Source organism: Notamacropus eugenii, chromosome 2, assembly GCF_028372415.1.
Source record: "Notamacropus eugenii isolate mMacEug1 chromosome 2, mMacEug1.pri_v2, whole genome shotgun sequence".
Classification (NCBI taxonomy): Eukaryota; Metazoa; Chordata; class Mammalia; order Diprotodontia; family Macropodidae; genus Notamacropus; species Notamacropus eugenii.
Genome location: NC_092873.1, coordinates 80,587,895 through 80,602,215, shown reverse-complemented (window position 1 = coordinate 80,602,215; position 14,321 = coordinate 80,587,895). Strand labels below are relative to the sequence as shown.

Below are 14,321 nucleotides of genomic sequence, written 5' to 3'. Positions count from 1 at the left end.
CTGACACTTTTGCCCACTTCTTTAATAGACAGACAGCAATTAATTTCTTCTTCCTCCTAGGCAGACATTTAATGGTCTCAATTTAGTTGGAAGCAGTAGGAGGAGACATGAAGAAATTACATGGACAGACAAAAACCTTTAAATTAAAGTGCTTGAGGATATAAACATGGATTGGGGGAGCGGAGGGAAACATAACATTGCTACCCCCCCTCCACCTGAGACTGGGGGGGGCAACCATTGATATCCACTGAATCATTGCCTTCTTCCAAATTCAGCCCCTGCTAGTTGGGGGAGGGGAATGTCATAGGCATAAGAAAAATATTTTGTAAACTTAGAACCAGAAAGGGGGGTGAGGGAGAGTGGGGAACAGAACTGGGGATGGGACCAGCCCTCCCAGACAGGAACATGAGGAAATACTGTTGGCTCTTTTTCCCCAGCCCTAGTTCCCAATTCAACTTCAACCCTTTCCTTTAAACAGCAGACACAGACAGACAGCTACATTATCTCCCACATGTTCCATAGGGAGCATCCCAGGAGAGACAGCAGCAACAAAATGAGGACCCCTTCCAGGGGGTTTCCAATTTCTAGGAGTGTTTGAATAGGGATCCAGGTTTCCCTACTTGACAGGTTCAACCACCAGGACCTTGCACTCACGCTTGGCAATCTTGTCCAGAGAGAGCATGGCCTTATCCGGAGGCAGGTAGAGGGGACGGCCTACAGGAGAGGCCACAGGGGGCGTGATGGCACGGCGTTCCATCACACTGCCTGACCTAGGGCACACAGCAAGTGGTTAGTGGATGAATATGGCCTTGGTTCTGCAACTTCCCAGGACCCCAGATATCCTGAACATCAGTAAGAGTTCCTTTTCCTGGCTTCATACCTCATGAGGTGGCTTCGGGAGGGCTGCTGGTGGGAGAAGGACTGGGACCGGCCCAGGCTACCCTGATGTCTCTCCATGAAGTCTCGAACAGCAGGGCTGCTAGGACTGCTCTTTCGTGACAAAGGCCGGGCTTCAGGTGGGGGGTGGGATACACTGGCAGTAAACTGCAACTTCAGCTTCATGTGCTGGCTCAACTATAGTAGGGAGACCAGAAGGGTTAAGCCTCTGTACTCCATCCCCTTTCCAGTGCTGGAGAAGCCTTGATCTTCCTTCCTACTGGGAAGTCTTAAGTTCTAGTTTCTACTTCTTCCATTCTGCAGCTCTCATTTTTTTAATCCAATCTGAAAGCCCCTCTATTCCAGTCTTCAGGGCATCCTATTTCTCCCCCCACCTTCATTACCCCTAGTTACCTCAAAGAGTCCAGCCCTTAGGGCTTGGAAGGCCACACTGAAAGTGAGCGCAGTACCCTTTCTGGAGAAGCCGAGATTGTTGAGAGGTGTGTGACAAACAATAGAGTCCAAGGCAGCCTGCATAGCCCGGCGCTCTTCTTCACATAGCTGCTTTCCTGACAAAAAAGAGGAGTAAAAAATAGGTTAGCAGAATTTCTAAGACCTTTCATTCTTATCTTGGTTTGTGGGCCCCAGGACCTAAGCTGTCTTCCTCTCTTAAAGACTCCAGTTGCTGACACTGGCATGAATACCTACCAGTTTGTGCATTCTCTGGGGTCCAGACAAGCCTAACAGCAAGGAAGTCCTGTAAATTGTTGAGCAGTGTATAGGTAACAGTAAAACGCTCGTGTACTCGCACAGGGGATTTACATGAGGCAGTCATTACAAAACATGGACGGTCCAAGCGGATGCTAGGCAGCCTGAGGTAGAGAAAGCAGGAAGAGCAGGAAGTGAGGTCTGCAGAGACAGAAGATTGAGCCTACTACCCATGGGGGATCTGAGAAGTGGGATATACTCACCGATAGTGGGTATAGATGCTCTGGGTAAATGGTAACTTGGGTGTAGACCACTGAACTATAGCAACCAGAGATACCTCTAGGCCCTATGAAAAGGAAGAAATAGATGGAACAGGCACTCTTTAGAGAACCTTCCCTTCACCATTCGTTCTACAGAACACTGCATTCCATCATCTTGCATATCACAATCTTTTATGCACCACCCCCTATGCTTACCTCCTGGCCTTTTGGAGGGGGTTGTTCACCTGCCCTCAATTGGAACAGGAAGTTATGTTCCTCCAAAGCACTAAGCGGGCATGGGAAGCAGCCAGAGGAACCAGGGAGACGACAAAAGGAGCCCATGGAGACCTCCCCAGACTGGTGACTAATTCAGGAGGGAAAAGGGATAAGATATGAACTCTCAATAAAAGACCCTTCCAAATCCCTACCCGGATGTCCCTCCCACTTGTTCCCCTCCTCTCAGCCTCACCAGACATTGTCCACCAGCAGCACAGAACCATCAGGCATGACAGGCAGATAACTGGCATTGAAGTTTGGGAGGATTCTGATGTCCCAGATAGAAATTTCCTCTTGTGAGGAACTATTCAGCACTGAAAGAGTTAACTGGATTGTTGAGGTTCAGGGCATTACAATCCCAACCTTATACCCCAAGGACTCCACCTTAATCCCCCCTAACTCCCCAAATATCCTATCTTAGTGATCCAGTCATTCAGGCCCCCAAAAGCATCTGTCCCCATGGAACACACAGGCAGCCAGCCTGCTCACCCTTGAGCACTGTCAGGTGTTTTCCAGCCACAGTGATTTGTCGACATTTCAGTACAGGAGGGGGCAGTAGGGTCAGCAAGGTACTCACTATAAAGTGGATGGAAGGAAGGACGAATTAGTCTAATAGCTGTTAATCCATGCTGCTACCCTCCTCCCCATCACCCAGTCCCATCCCAATAGTTAACATTGTTTTCCCCCAACCCAGCAATTAAAAATGTATCCCATCCATCCCAAACCCATTGGCAAACCCTCTAGCTATTGAAACGCGTGTGTCCCTTCTTCCTAGCTTAGCTCTGAACTCCACACCTTGGGCCTTGAATGCATTTTGCTCCCCTCGGAATGTCTCCCCAGGGGCCCGGGTCTGCAGCAATCTCAGGTAGCCATGATCTCTGACCTCTGCTGTCTCAACCTCCCTTTTCCACACAGTAACTACAATCTGGATGAGGGAGAGACAGACAGATGGACTCCTGGGGAGGGGAGAGTTTTTCTGGTGGGCAACAGCACCCTCCCCATCTCACCTTGGCCTTAAGTGTGCCTGGGGGTAGTTTGTCCAGTGAAATGGTTAGCGGAAAGATGACTTCATCTGTGGACACAATTGGCTCTTCCACAGGCAACTGAGGGGGGCGAGTTCACAGAGGTCAGCAAGGCGTTAAGGAGCTTTCTGTCTGGAGCCTTCAGTCCCATCCCCAGCCCGGTGGGCAGCGCCCACGCCCAGACCTTCCCCACAACATCCAGCCGCCACCCCGAACGTTTACCTCGGGGGCACCCGCACCCCTGGCTCCTCACCATGGTTGTTCCCCCGCCTGTGGCAGGGCCCGGGCCATGGGTGAGAAGGGGGCTGCAGTCCGCGAACAGCCCCGCAGCCCCGGGGGATTGCCCGTCCAGGTCTCCGCAGCCCGGTGCCCCGCTTCCGGCGCTGACCGAGGCCAGGGCCGCCAGGGCCGCGGCTAGTTCGGCCCAGGTGCCTCCGGGGACTGCCCCGGGCCCGCCCCCGGCTCCAGCCTCGGCGTTCCCCCGGCAGCGCAGCACCAGCAGGAAGCGCACCGTCTCCCCCAGGTAAAGGTGGTTCCTCCGCGGCAGCGCCCGGTAGCGGCCGGGATCCCCAGCCAGCTCCGCCCGGGGGGGCAGCGGCACCGCGGGGAAGTACATCGAGTAGTCGCACTGGGATTCCATGGGCTGCGGCCGGGCCCAGCCTGGGGCCGGGGCGGGGGGGAGGGCGCCCCGGGACCCGGGACCGCAACGCTGCGGGGGACAGATCCAGAGCCGGGGCCGAGGGGGCGGGGCGGAGGCCGGACCGGGCGAGACGAGGCTGCAGGCTGAGGGGCGGGGGCTTCGGCCCCGGGAGCCGGTCCAGGGCGAGGGTCCCGCCCGGGAGTAAATCCGGAACCAAGAAGGGGCGGGGCCGGAACCCGGCGGGGGGAGCAGCCGAAGGGAGTAGAGGAAGAAACCGGAAATGATGCAGGGGCGGGGCTTCCGGGGTTCTCCCGAATTTGTCTGGCCAGACCTCTTTCTCGTGAGCCGGGTTAGCTCCCCCTCCCCCCATCCTCGGGACACCCGTAAAGCCAGCCCAGGAATGCCGGCTTTGAGACAGGAAGGGGGCCGGGGAAAGCACTGGACCTAGGCTTTGGGGAACTCCCTCCTGCGGTGAGCTCTGGCCAGTGTCCTGAGAGGTGTAGAGACTCGTCCGCTGTCACGGAGCTGGGATGTCCCCGAGTTCTACTGCCCTGTGCTTAGTATCCGTTCTCTTCATGTACTCAGGAACACCTGCCTAAAGGGCTTGTGAAACCAAGAAAATAACGTGTATGAGATGCTGGATGTGTGTCAGTTCTCACCCTTCAGATCTCAGCACGAACCAACACTTACGCGTGACATGAATTTCTGAGCGTCTTTATTTCACGTGATTCTACCACTTTTAACCTTGTGACCCCTCCAGGGAGTTGAGAGTTGCCACATGGAGCCTGCCATGGGGCTTGAAAAGGAAGCAGGGAGGCTAGGAGGTGGTAAGGGATAGGTATTTGGAACCCTGAGGGGAATGGGGAAAACTTGGGGCCTTGGAGGCAGTGTGGCCCTGTTTGACACTTGCTGCCAAATAGCGGCAGGATGGACAGCGGCAGACTGTCCTGTTCCTTGCCCTCTTTGGCTACCCCAGCCCTTTTATCCTTAGATTCTATGTGTCTCCTTTCCAGTCTCAGCTGCCCTTGGGGCCTGGGCTTGTGGCATTAGGAGGATGGGAAGGAGACTGAACAGTTTTGGGGAATTGCTTGGCATCCAACTTGTCTTTATACTGCAGCTCTGGAGTAGCAAGGCGTTCACACTCTTCATGGTCTTGGGGGCTCAGTCCTTTTTTCAGTACATAGCCCAGAACCCCCCGGGCCCCAAACTGGAAAGGACGAAGCTGGAGGTTAGCTATTTGACCAGGGTCCACGGCTCCTCCCCCCAAAAGACAGTGGGATGCCAGTGCTGACCGACGGGCCCGAAGTTTAGCTACTGCTGAAGCAAGCTTCACCCTCCCATAACGATCTGCACGGTCCCAGAGGCTGTGATTGAAGTGGACATAGAGAGCCCAGTCTAGGTTGTTCCAAGCTCTAGCCCGAGCTGCCAGTTGCTTATCCTTGATTCCACCATGATCATTGACCTCCTTATGACCTTTGACATTCTTCATACTGGGTGCCTGGGCATTATGTACAAAGCCAACCACATCATCCAACCCCCAGCACAGGGCATCTGCCAGAAGCACCAGTGATTCATCAAAGTATTCTGCCACCAAGATCAGGTCAAAGGTTGAGTCTAGCCAGGCCAGAGCCCTTTGGATTAGGGATGAAGATACTGAATCTGTTATAGAAGTAGGACTGAGGGACATGGAGTGGTCAGCTGAATGGGCACGAGCTGTAGGATGGGAAGGTTTGAGGAGGGAGTTGGGATCAAGTTTTGAGAGTTGGGATACAGAGTTAGATGGCCAAATATGTCTATCTGAGGACTGGGTTCTTTTGAGGGGTTTGGGATGCCTCTTCAATGCCCTTACTTCTCGGGGGAAAGGGAGGCCAAAATCAAACCAGAGCAAGTTCCGAGCATAGTGGTCCCCACGGCCCCCTGGCCGGTAGAAGGCTCGTGGTGAAGCCAGGAAGGCAGCCAGAGATGGTGCTGCACGGAAAGCAGATGATACAGATTTGTAGTAGGAGAAGGCAGAAATTGCCAGTGCTGCTGGATCTCGGACAATGGAGAAGAAGAAACTGTCAGGGGGCATGACCCGGAGTACCTGTGGGGCATAAAAAGGGATGTAGAGAGAGAAAAAAGGGGAGTCAGGAAAGAAATAGGTGGGATGTTATTCTAGCACCTCAATCTCACCATTGCTTCATTGTTCAGCAATTGTAGTAACACCATCAGCCCCCCTAACTGATCTCCTTATCCCAGTCTTTCTCATCGTCTTACATACCTCAGCCAGATTAATCTTCCTAAATCACCATGTTGGAGCACTCTGCTGTTCAAAAACCCTTATTGACTTCTCAATGACCTAATAAAGACTCTAAACTCTTCAGCATGGTATCAAAGATTCCACTATTTGACCACTATCTGTTTGTCCAGCCTACTACCTGTCCTAAATAACAAACGGGATTACTCAGTATGTTCTAAATTTGCCTTCTGTTTTTTCTTGGCCCAGTGTCTTTGCTCCTGTCATTTATTCCCTTTACCTACAATATTCTTCCTCTAAGCTCTACCTATTAAAATCCTATTTTGTCATTCAAAGCACAGGTTGTGGCCACCCCAAGTCAAAAATAATTTCCTCCTTTGACTTAATAGCACTGTGTAAGGCACATATAACATACTATCTTGTGCATTGACATCTCAATAAACAAACACCTTTAGGAACAAAGACTTTTTAAACAAAGTCAATCTAGGTATATAGAGAGTGATGGAAAGTTCTGGTTTCAGCACTAGGTTGGTGGATGAAAAAGCTAAGAAAGAAGGTGTGTCTTTCAGTTACAGGCAAGAGTAGATGAGCCAAGGCCTGATCTCTGCTGAGGGGTGGGCCTCTCTCCAGGGTCTCAAATGGTTAAGTTGTCTTAGAATAATAATACACTGGATTACCTTGGAGAAGTTACATTGGCCAGGAGGCAGTCTAAGGGTCACTAAAAAAGTGACTCATTGGCCATTATCTTCCCACCCCCCATGGCCAAATCTAGCTAAACTGACCTCCTGAGTGTGTTTCTGTGCTTGTAATGGTCCCTATGCCACTCCCTCCTTTACTCTGCCTCATATAATTCCTTTCTTCCTTTAAGATGCAACCATTTTCTGCATGAAGCCTTTCCTGACCACCTATCTGCTATTGCCCTCTGCCTCCAAACTACCTTGTACTTACTTTGTGTGTAATCATGATAATAATATCTGACATTTGAGCAGCTAGGTGATGCACTGAATAGAGTGCCAGGCCTGGACTCTGGAATAATCATCTTCCTGGGTTCAAATCTGGCCTCAGACACATAACTATGTGATCCTGGACAAACCACTTAACCCTCTTTGCCTCAATTTCCTCATCTGTAAAATGAGCTAGAGAAGGACATGGCGAACTACTCCAGTATCTTTGCCAAGAAAACTCCAAATGGAGTCACGAAGAGTTGGATGCTACTGAAAAAAAATGTGTCGAGCTAACATATATTATTCCTTTGTGCCATGCACTGTGCTGAATGCTTTACAGTTATATCATTTGATCCTCACAACCACCCTGAGAGACAAGTACTATTATTATCCCCTTTTTACAGTTGAGGAAACAGACAAACAGAGGTTAAGGGACATCCCGGGGTCAAACAGATTGTAAATATCTAAGGCCAGACTTGAACTTGGGTGTTTCTGGCCCCAGGCTAGTTGCCATATGTAATATATATATTTATTAATTTTATATTTATGCCATCTATATTTTTATATGTACTTGTCCATCTCATTAGATATAACCTCATTGAAAATAGGCATTGTTTTCCAAAAGACTCATGATGGAAAATGCTATCTATATCTACAGAAAGAACTATGGAGTCTGAATGTAGATTGAAGCATACGATTTTCTCTTTTTTTTCTTTCTCATGGTTTTTCCCTTTTGTTATGATTCTTCTTTCACAGCATGACTAATATAGAAATATATTTAATATGACTGCACATATATAGCCTATATCAGGTTGTAAACCGTCTTGGGGACGGGGGGAGGGAAGGGAAGGAGAAAAATTTAAAACTCAAAATCTTATAAAAGTGAATGTTGAAAACTAAAAATACATTTTTAAAAAGAAAATAAAAAAGAAACCACACACTATTTTTTTTTAAAAAGTAGAGATTGTTTTGTTTTTTTTAACTTGCATCCCAAGAGCCCAGCGTAGTTCCTGGCACATATTAGGTGTTTAATACATCCTTGTAGATTGATTGATTGATTGATGATTCCCATAGATAACAGTGGCTCCGGGAGCCACATCTTGTTTGGGGGCAAAGAAAGATGAGGAGAAAGGGTGTCTACAGCCTACCTCATATATTATTTCTGTTTCTGGTAACAAGCTTTCTGAAAGGAAATATGTCAGTGAAGCTTAATCTCTTCAGAACACAGGCATGCCTATAATAGTTATTTCTCTTTAGATTAGAAGCTCCTGGAGGAGAAGGGACCGCATCTTATCTATATATGCTTAATGAATGGTACAAGCTATGGTACAGTGCTTAGCATGGTGTAAAAGGCCTTAATAAAGGTTTACTGAATGAGTGAAGAAATATACGTTAAGCTCCTGGAGGTAATACAAGAATCTTCCATGGTGCTCTTTCTACATAGTAGACTATCAGAATATATTTTAACCATACACTAGGGTGATCATACCTTAAACCCCACTATCACTTTTCACTTCACCTCCAAGATTTCTTAAACTCTCAGAATTTCCCTCTGACTATAATTGCTTAGTCTTTCTTTTCCTTTTCTCATTCATCTCAAACTTGACATGAATATCTAAGATCTCTCAGTTCTTTCCCATCTTCCAATTCATCTGGGGAAGCAATTCCTGTGGAAAGGGAGCCCCAGTCATCCTCAGCAACTGCCAACCAACTGCCACACACACACATTCACAGAAAGAGAAAGAACCTGGAGGCAGCATGTACCAGGCACTAGTCAAACTATGTCCACCTTGACTACTTTCTTCCCTCAGATCCTGATGGAGTCAGCCTAGAACTCTGTGTCCAAGAGACTTTGGAATAACAGTAAAGCACCAGACCTGTTTCAAACTCAAATCCCCATAGTAATTAATTAAGGGAAAAGTCCTGGTGGAGGGGACCCATTGTCTTAATTGCCAGTGACAACAGATGACCAACTGCCACCAACAGTCCAATTGACCTAGGAGACCAGGTAGTGGCAGCTCTTCCCAGACTACAAGTCCTGCTTCTAGCCCAGCTCTTTCAGCAATCATCCAGGGAAGCAGCTCTTGTGTAGATGGGGACAGGCACCAGCACTAACTACCAAACACAGAGCAGGCAAGCCAGCCTTGCTGAAACAGTGGGTACCCAGAGAGAGAGAGAGACAGGAGGCAGAAGAGACTGGGCAAATCAGACCATCACCAGTACCACGGTTTTGACATTCAGATCTCCATTCAGATCTTGATGAACCCAGCAGTCTTGGAAATAGCAATGTCCAGTGCCCTCGGACATCATCCTGGGAAGCAAATCCTGTGGTGATTTGCCTTGTGATTACTCCTACACTACAGAAGTTTCAGTCATAGCTACTGAAGACCAAGGAAAACGTTCTTGCCACTGAAATCTTTGGCACAAATGGTTCAGCATCAGAAACTTATTTTATCAGTGGAAATGACATTAAAGAGGAAGCATTAACATTTGCTTTACCACTGTGCCCTGAGGACTGCGGGACTTTTCCATTTGATTTGCATGAGCTCCTTGACAGCAGGGACTGTCTAACTTTTCTATTTGTATCCCCAGGCAAATGTTCTGCACATAGTAAGTATTAATAAATGCTTCATTCGATCCATCACCCCCGTTCTTAAATACGTTTCCTCCCTACTCAATTTTGCATAATATCCAATCATTTCAATAACATCTACTTTACTTGAGCCCTCATTCCTAATCTGCTAGTTCTGGGTAACCTTCTTTTCTCCTGCTCCCAAGCAACTGAATGCCACTAGGAGAATTCAAAAAACATGTTGGTGGGGCCCACTGCAAATTTATATTAACTTCAGGGGACCTCCATGGCTAGACAGCATTCCCTTTATTCATTCTCTCATTCACTGTTCTAATAGCTGTTCTACACCTTCTCTTTTTAATCCTCCAACTCCTTTTCTCCTCTCACCTGCAGCAAAGGTCCTCACTTCCTATTTTACTGAGATGATGAAGGCTACCAAATGAACTCCTTCAACTTCTTCCTCTCTTCTCTTGCTTCACCTATCTCCCGACACTTTTCATGCCTAGTGAAAAAAGTACTAACTGGCATCCAAGGCTCTCCATAATTTGGCTCCAGTCTACCCCTTCATATTATACTTCCTTTCACATCTAGTTCTCTGCAGCTCTCCATATAAAGTGTTTTACAAACAGCTCATGCCATCCCACAAAGGATTTCTTCCATATTTCTCTTGGAAAGGCCCAACTCAAATTCTTCCTCCTTCATGAAGCATTCTTTGATGCCCCCATAACTGAAAGAGATCTTCATAGTCTCACCATACTGTGTCCACATCTCTTCCTTTGTACTTGCATATATTACATTCTATATTTACATGTCTCTCATTCCCTATCCCTGACCCTATTAGATAGCTGCTTGAGGACAGAAAAAATTGATTGTGTCTTACTTCATTTTGTAACCTCTAAGTCTTGCATGTTGTTCCATGAATGTTTGGTGAATTGTATTGATGATGATGGCAGTACCCAATTGGTCTTCCTCAAATATAATTTCCATCATATCAGAGAATGAATATAAAGCATTTCACAAATCTTAAAGCTCTTTATAAATGTCAATTGTTACCCTTCTCATCATTATCACATCTTTCTCTGACCATGGCTCACTTGCTCAGTGGATCAAATTCATATTCAGATGTTCAAGATCCCTCTTTTCATTCTCTCTTTCTCACCCAGTCATATATCTCAGTACTTAATGTTCCCCAGAACAGATACGCTTATTACTGTTCCATATATACTCATTCCCAATATCCTTGACTTTGCCCATGCCACCCCCTCTACAAGTCTTGGAGAGGCAGAAGAGTTGGACTTTAATCCAAATGCTATTTATTGTTAGCTCTTATTACCTTAGGCAAGTTATTTCCCTTTTCTGGGCCTCAGATTCTTTTTTCTATAAAAAGAAGGAGTTGGACTAAATATACTCTAAGGTCCCTCCTAGCTCTGACATGTTTTGATTCTAATGCCTGTCTTTCTCCTTGCCATCAGTTTGTCTCTAGTGAGTACATCTTGTAAAACACTTCTCCTCCAGGAAACTTTCTCTCCTTTGCCAGCATTTCCTCAAGATCTACATTCTCTTTTCACTATAATTCTTTATTCTAAGACCTTTTCCTGTGTGTCCTGTTTTCTTCATAATGGAGGTTTCCTGAGGGTGAGGACTGCTTCCTTATCTTCTAGCCTCCCTCCTAAACAGGAGTCAGTATACAGGGCACCACTAAGGACATGACAGAAATAGTTGAGAAGAAAATAGGTCAGGAGGCAATGGATAATTTGGGGGCTAGGCCAGAGGGAAAAGGGGAAAAGAGATGTAATATAAAGGGATGAGGGGGCATGAGGTAACCAGTGGGAGTATGGGGAAGGGAAAGAGACCTTAAAGGATATGGAGGGAGGAGACAAGGGATGAGGAAACCTTAAGAGGGTCAAAATACACATGAAATTCCTACAGGGAGAACCAAGTGAAGGTGGATGTCAAAATTTGACTTGGTGCAAGTAACGTGGAAGGAAAGAAGCACCAGGTATTTCCATTCCCATTCCCTTCACCCTTATCAGTCTTACCTCTGGTAGGTTAAACCTCATGTGATGACAGAGGATGTGGAAGGCAGGCTGGGGTCCCCCACCATGTGGATGATAACCTTTGACTGAAGTAGCCTGGAAGGACTTCGGGTACCCAAACTGGTAACGGACAGGGAGGGCGAAGCGTAGGCTGTGCCGGTCCCCATACTGATGGAGAAGGCTTAGTACAGAACTGCTCCCAGACTTATGTGTCTTCAAGAATACAAGCTGCTGCTGAGGATGACAGGAGGGGGCCAAAGAAGAGCCAGGGGAGCCAGAGGTAGAGGCCCACAGTTGGGGAATATATAGCCCTGGAGGTCTGGTGAAAGAGGGGAGAAAGTAAGAGATGCCTTGCATATATTCGGCACACAATATTTGCTGATTTTATTTTATTTGGAGAAAGGTTAGAGAGAGCATGAGATCCTTCTTTAGGCTACTTCCCATTATTCTAGAATCTTTTCCTTTGCATCCAGAGGTCTCAGAAACTGGAAGGGTAATGTTGGGGTCTGGAGCCAGTAATAAAGGGGCGTTAGGAGTAGGGGGAGCTCACCTTCTCTGGAAGGGCCATTGCCAAATCTGGAGTACTAATCCAATCGTCACGAAGACTACCAAAGCAACCCAGAGGCCCCTGGACCCCCAGAGCCAGAGACGCATCATCCTGATGGGAGGGCAGAAGGGTCAAGTAAGAGAAGAACACAGGCAGAGAAATTGGTAGATTTAGAAAAAGGCATACAGAATCCGAGCCGTTTCCGGATGGGTAATCATTCCCCCTCCTCATTCCTTCTTACCTCTGGCTGTGGATATTTCCTGAGTTGGCAGATTTTTTACACCCTCAGCGTCTGGAAGGGAGTGGGTGTGGGGGTTGGGAGAAGGGGCTGAGACTATAGCCAAAACCTGAGTAACTTCACTTTCTTCATCTCTTGCTCTCCGTTGCTTTCAGGCCTCCTTGTCCTTATAGACTCTGTATTCAGCTTTCCCCTCACTGTACCCATCTAACTGGGTCACCTTTCTGTTACTGATATCCTTTGAGAGGTGAGAGTGGGGCCATAGGGCCCCTTATCAGCTCCCCCACCCAGGGCCCCCACATGAGGGGAAATAGATTGCCTCCCAATCTTGTCTGTCTCTCTGTCTCTGCCTTCATCCCTAATCTTCCTACTTCTCACTATCTTCTCACAACAGTGCCTATAGGAATTTTAGAGAAGGGTAAGGGGAGGGTGACAGACGAAAACTGATGGAGAGTGAGGCAGAGCTAAGTCACCTCTGTTAACAGACAATGAGAGATTATCCCAGTCACAAACCCCTAGAATCTTCAAGTTGTAAGGGACTTCTGATGTCATCCAGTCCAATTCCTACTTGAAGCAGAAATACTTCGCAACAACTTGGACAAGTGTTAGTGCAGTCTGTACTTGAAGATATCCAGTGATAAGGAATTCCACTATCTCATAAGGCAGCCCACTCCATTTCTGGATAGCTTTAATATAGTTAGGAAATTCTTTATAGTAAGGCAAGGTCTGTTTCTTTATAGCTTTTACCTTATCATCGGCTCTTTAAGGGTCTTTGAGAACAAACTGAATCTCTCACCCTGGCTCTATCCCAAATCCTGAAAAGCAAGCTGGCTAAGTTTGCTTGGCTTCTTTAAAGAGAAAGGGGAGTACTTGGTAGGGAGAGATGAGAGAGGGAGAGTGAGGATAGGGAAAAGGCTTTGTGGTTAGAGAGCTCTGACAGAATGGGAGGAAAGAGAGGGATTGGTTGGTAAGAATGTAGAAAGAGGACTTCCTGATGGGGACTGAAATTCAGGTATCTCTCCCCACACTCCATCAGCAGAGAACAGACAGCTATCCCAGTTCTATATAATCCTCGCTGCTGTATCACCCCACCCTTGGGAGTGAAAGACTGGAGGAGAAATAGCTGCTTCTTGAGCTTCCAAATCCCTGACCACAGTCTCTCCTCTGGAATGTGGAATGAAGAGATGAAAAGGATGGAATTCACTAGGGGGTCTGTCACCGACTTTTGGGGCAGCATTGATACAGAACCTCTGAGATAGCCAGAAAAATAGGTACATATCCCAAGAGAAGAGTGGGGTGGGGAGGGAAGAAAGCCAGATGTTCACATTATCTCCAAATTACCAAGTTGATGGGCAGAGAGGCTCAGCCCCAGGCTCCCACATGTACATACTATAATCATATCCTCCAACATGCTGACATGCTCTGACAGCCTTCTGCCTACATCATCTCTGGGACAGATGCCATATGTACTACCACTTAACATACCTGCCTTTCTTTTCTCCCCATTCATACTTTGTAAGACTCACCCTAATATCCGAGCCACTCCTGTCTTCCCGTACTCCCCATCCCTCTTTCCAGCCATCTCAACCACAGCTGTCTAAGCTGAACCCCACATCCACCTATCAGTGTAGTATCTCTCCAGTTTGCCCCTTCCCTGAAACCTCCCCCATTACCCACCGTGCATCCCACTCCACCCCCCATCATTCTTGTCTTGCCTCTTGGCTCACCAGCTTCACTTTCAAAATTGTTCTAGGGGAGCAGAGTAGGGAGCTAAGCCCCTCTTCACCCCTCACCCCAGCCACAGCTTGCTTCCTGGGAACTCGCTTTTTTCCACAGAACTTTCTCCCTTTCCAGCTCCGCCCCAGATCCTCTTCCCCCTCCCTCTCCCTTTGTCCCGACTCCGTCTCAGAAGCTGCATCTCTTTTCACATTTCTGCCAGCCGCTTGCCTCTTCTTTGCATCCTCCT

At 47.6% G+C, this 14,321-nt stretch overlaps 2 protein-coding genes across 5 annotated transcripts; both read right to left on the bottom strand.

Annotated features, from left to right (window-relative positions):
* Positions 1–43: 43 nt before the first annotated feature.
* Positions 44–3,991, bottom strand: TRAPPC14 (trafficking protein particle complex subunit 14). Its single transcript, XM_072641428.1, has 11 exons — positions 3,396–3,991; positions 3,128–3,223; positions 2,916–3,045; positions 2,610–2,696; positions 2,314–2,434; positions 2,061–2,208; positions 1,848–1,930; positions 1,585–1,748; positions 1,291–1,445; positions 881–1,074; positions 44–770 (listed from the first exon to the last, which is right to left on the bottom strand). Exons 1-11 carry the CDS (start codon positions 3,780–3,782, stop codon positions 617–619), a joined length of 1,719 nt encoding a protein of 572 aa, XP_072497529.1. The 5' UTR covers positions 3,783–3,991; the 3' UTR covers positions 44–616.
* Positions 3,992–4,480: 489 nt separating this feature from the next.
* GAL3ST4 (galactose-3-O-sulfotransferase 4) lies at positions 4,481–14,195 on the bottom strand. Of its 4 annotated transcripts, none has more exons than XM_072641432.1 (4): positions 14,083–14,195; positions 12,121–12,228; positions 11,574–11,889; positions 4,481–5,865 (listed from the first exon to the last, which is right to left on the bottom strand). In XM_072641432.1, exons 2-4 carry the CDS (start codon positions 12,225–12,227, stop codon positions 4,798–4,800), a joined length of 1,491 nt encoding a protein of 496 aa, XP_072497533.1. In that variant the 5' UTR covers position 12,228; positions 14,083–14,195; the 3' UTR covers positions 4,481–4,797. The 4 variants fall into 4 exon arrangements, with proteins under 4 accessions (XP_072497533.1, XP_072497535.1, XP_072497534.1 ...); XM_072641434.1 differs by having other exon boundaries at positions 14,071–14,189; XM_072641433.1 differs by lacking the exon at positions 14,083–14,195 and adding an exon at positions 12,359–12,800.
* Positions 14,196–14,321: the final 126 nt, after the last annotated feature.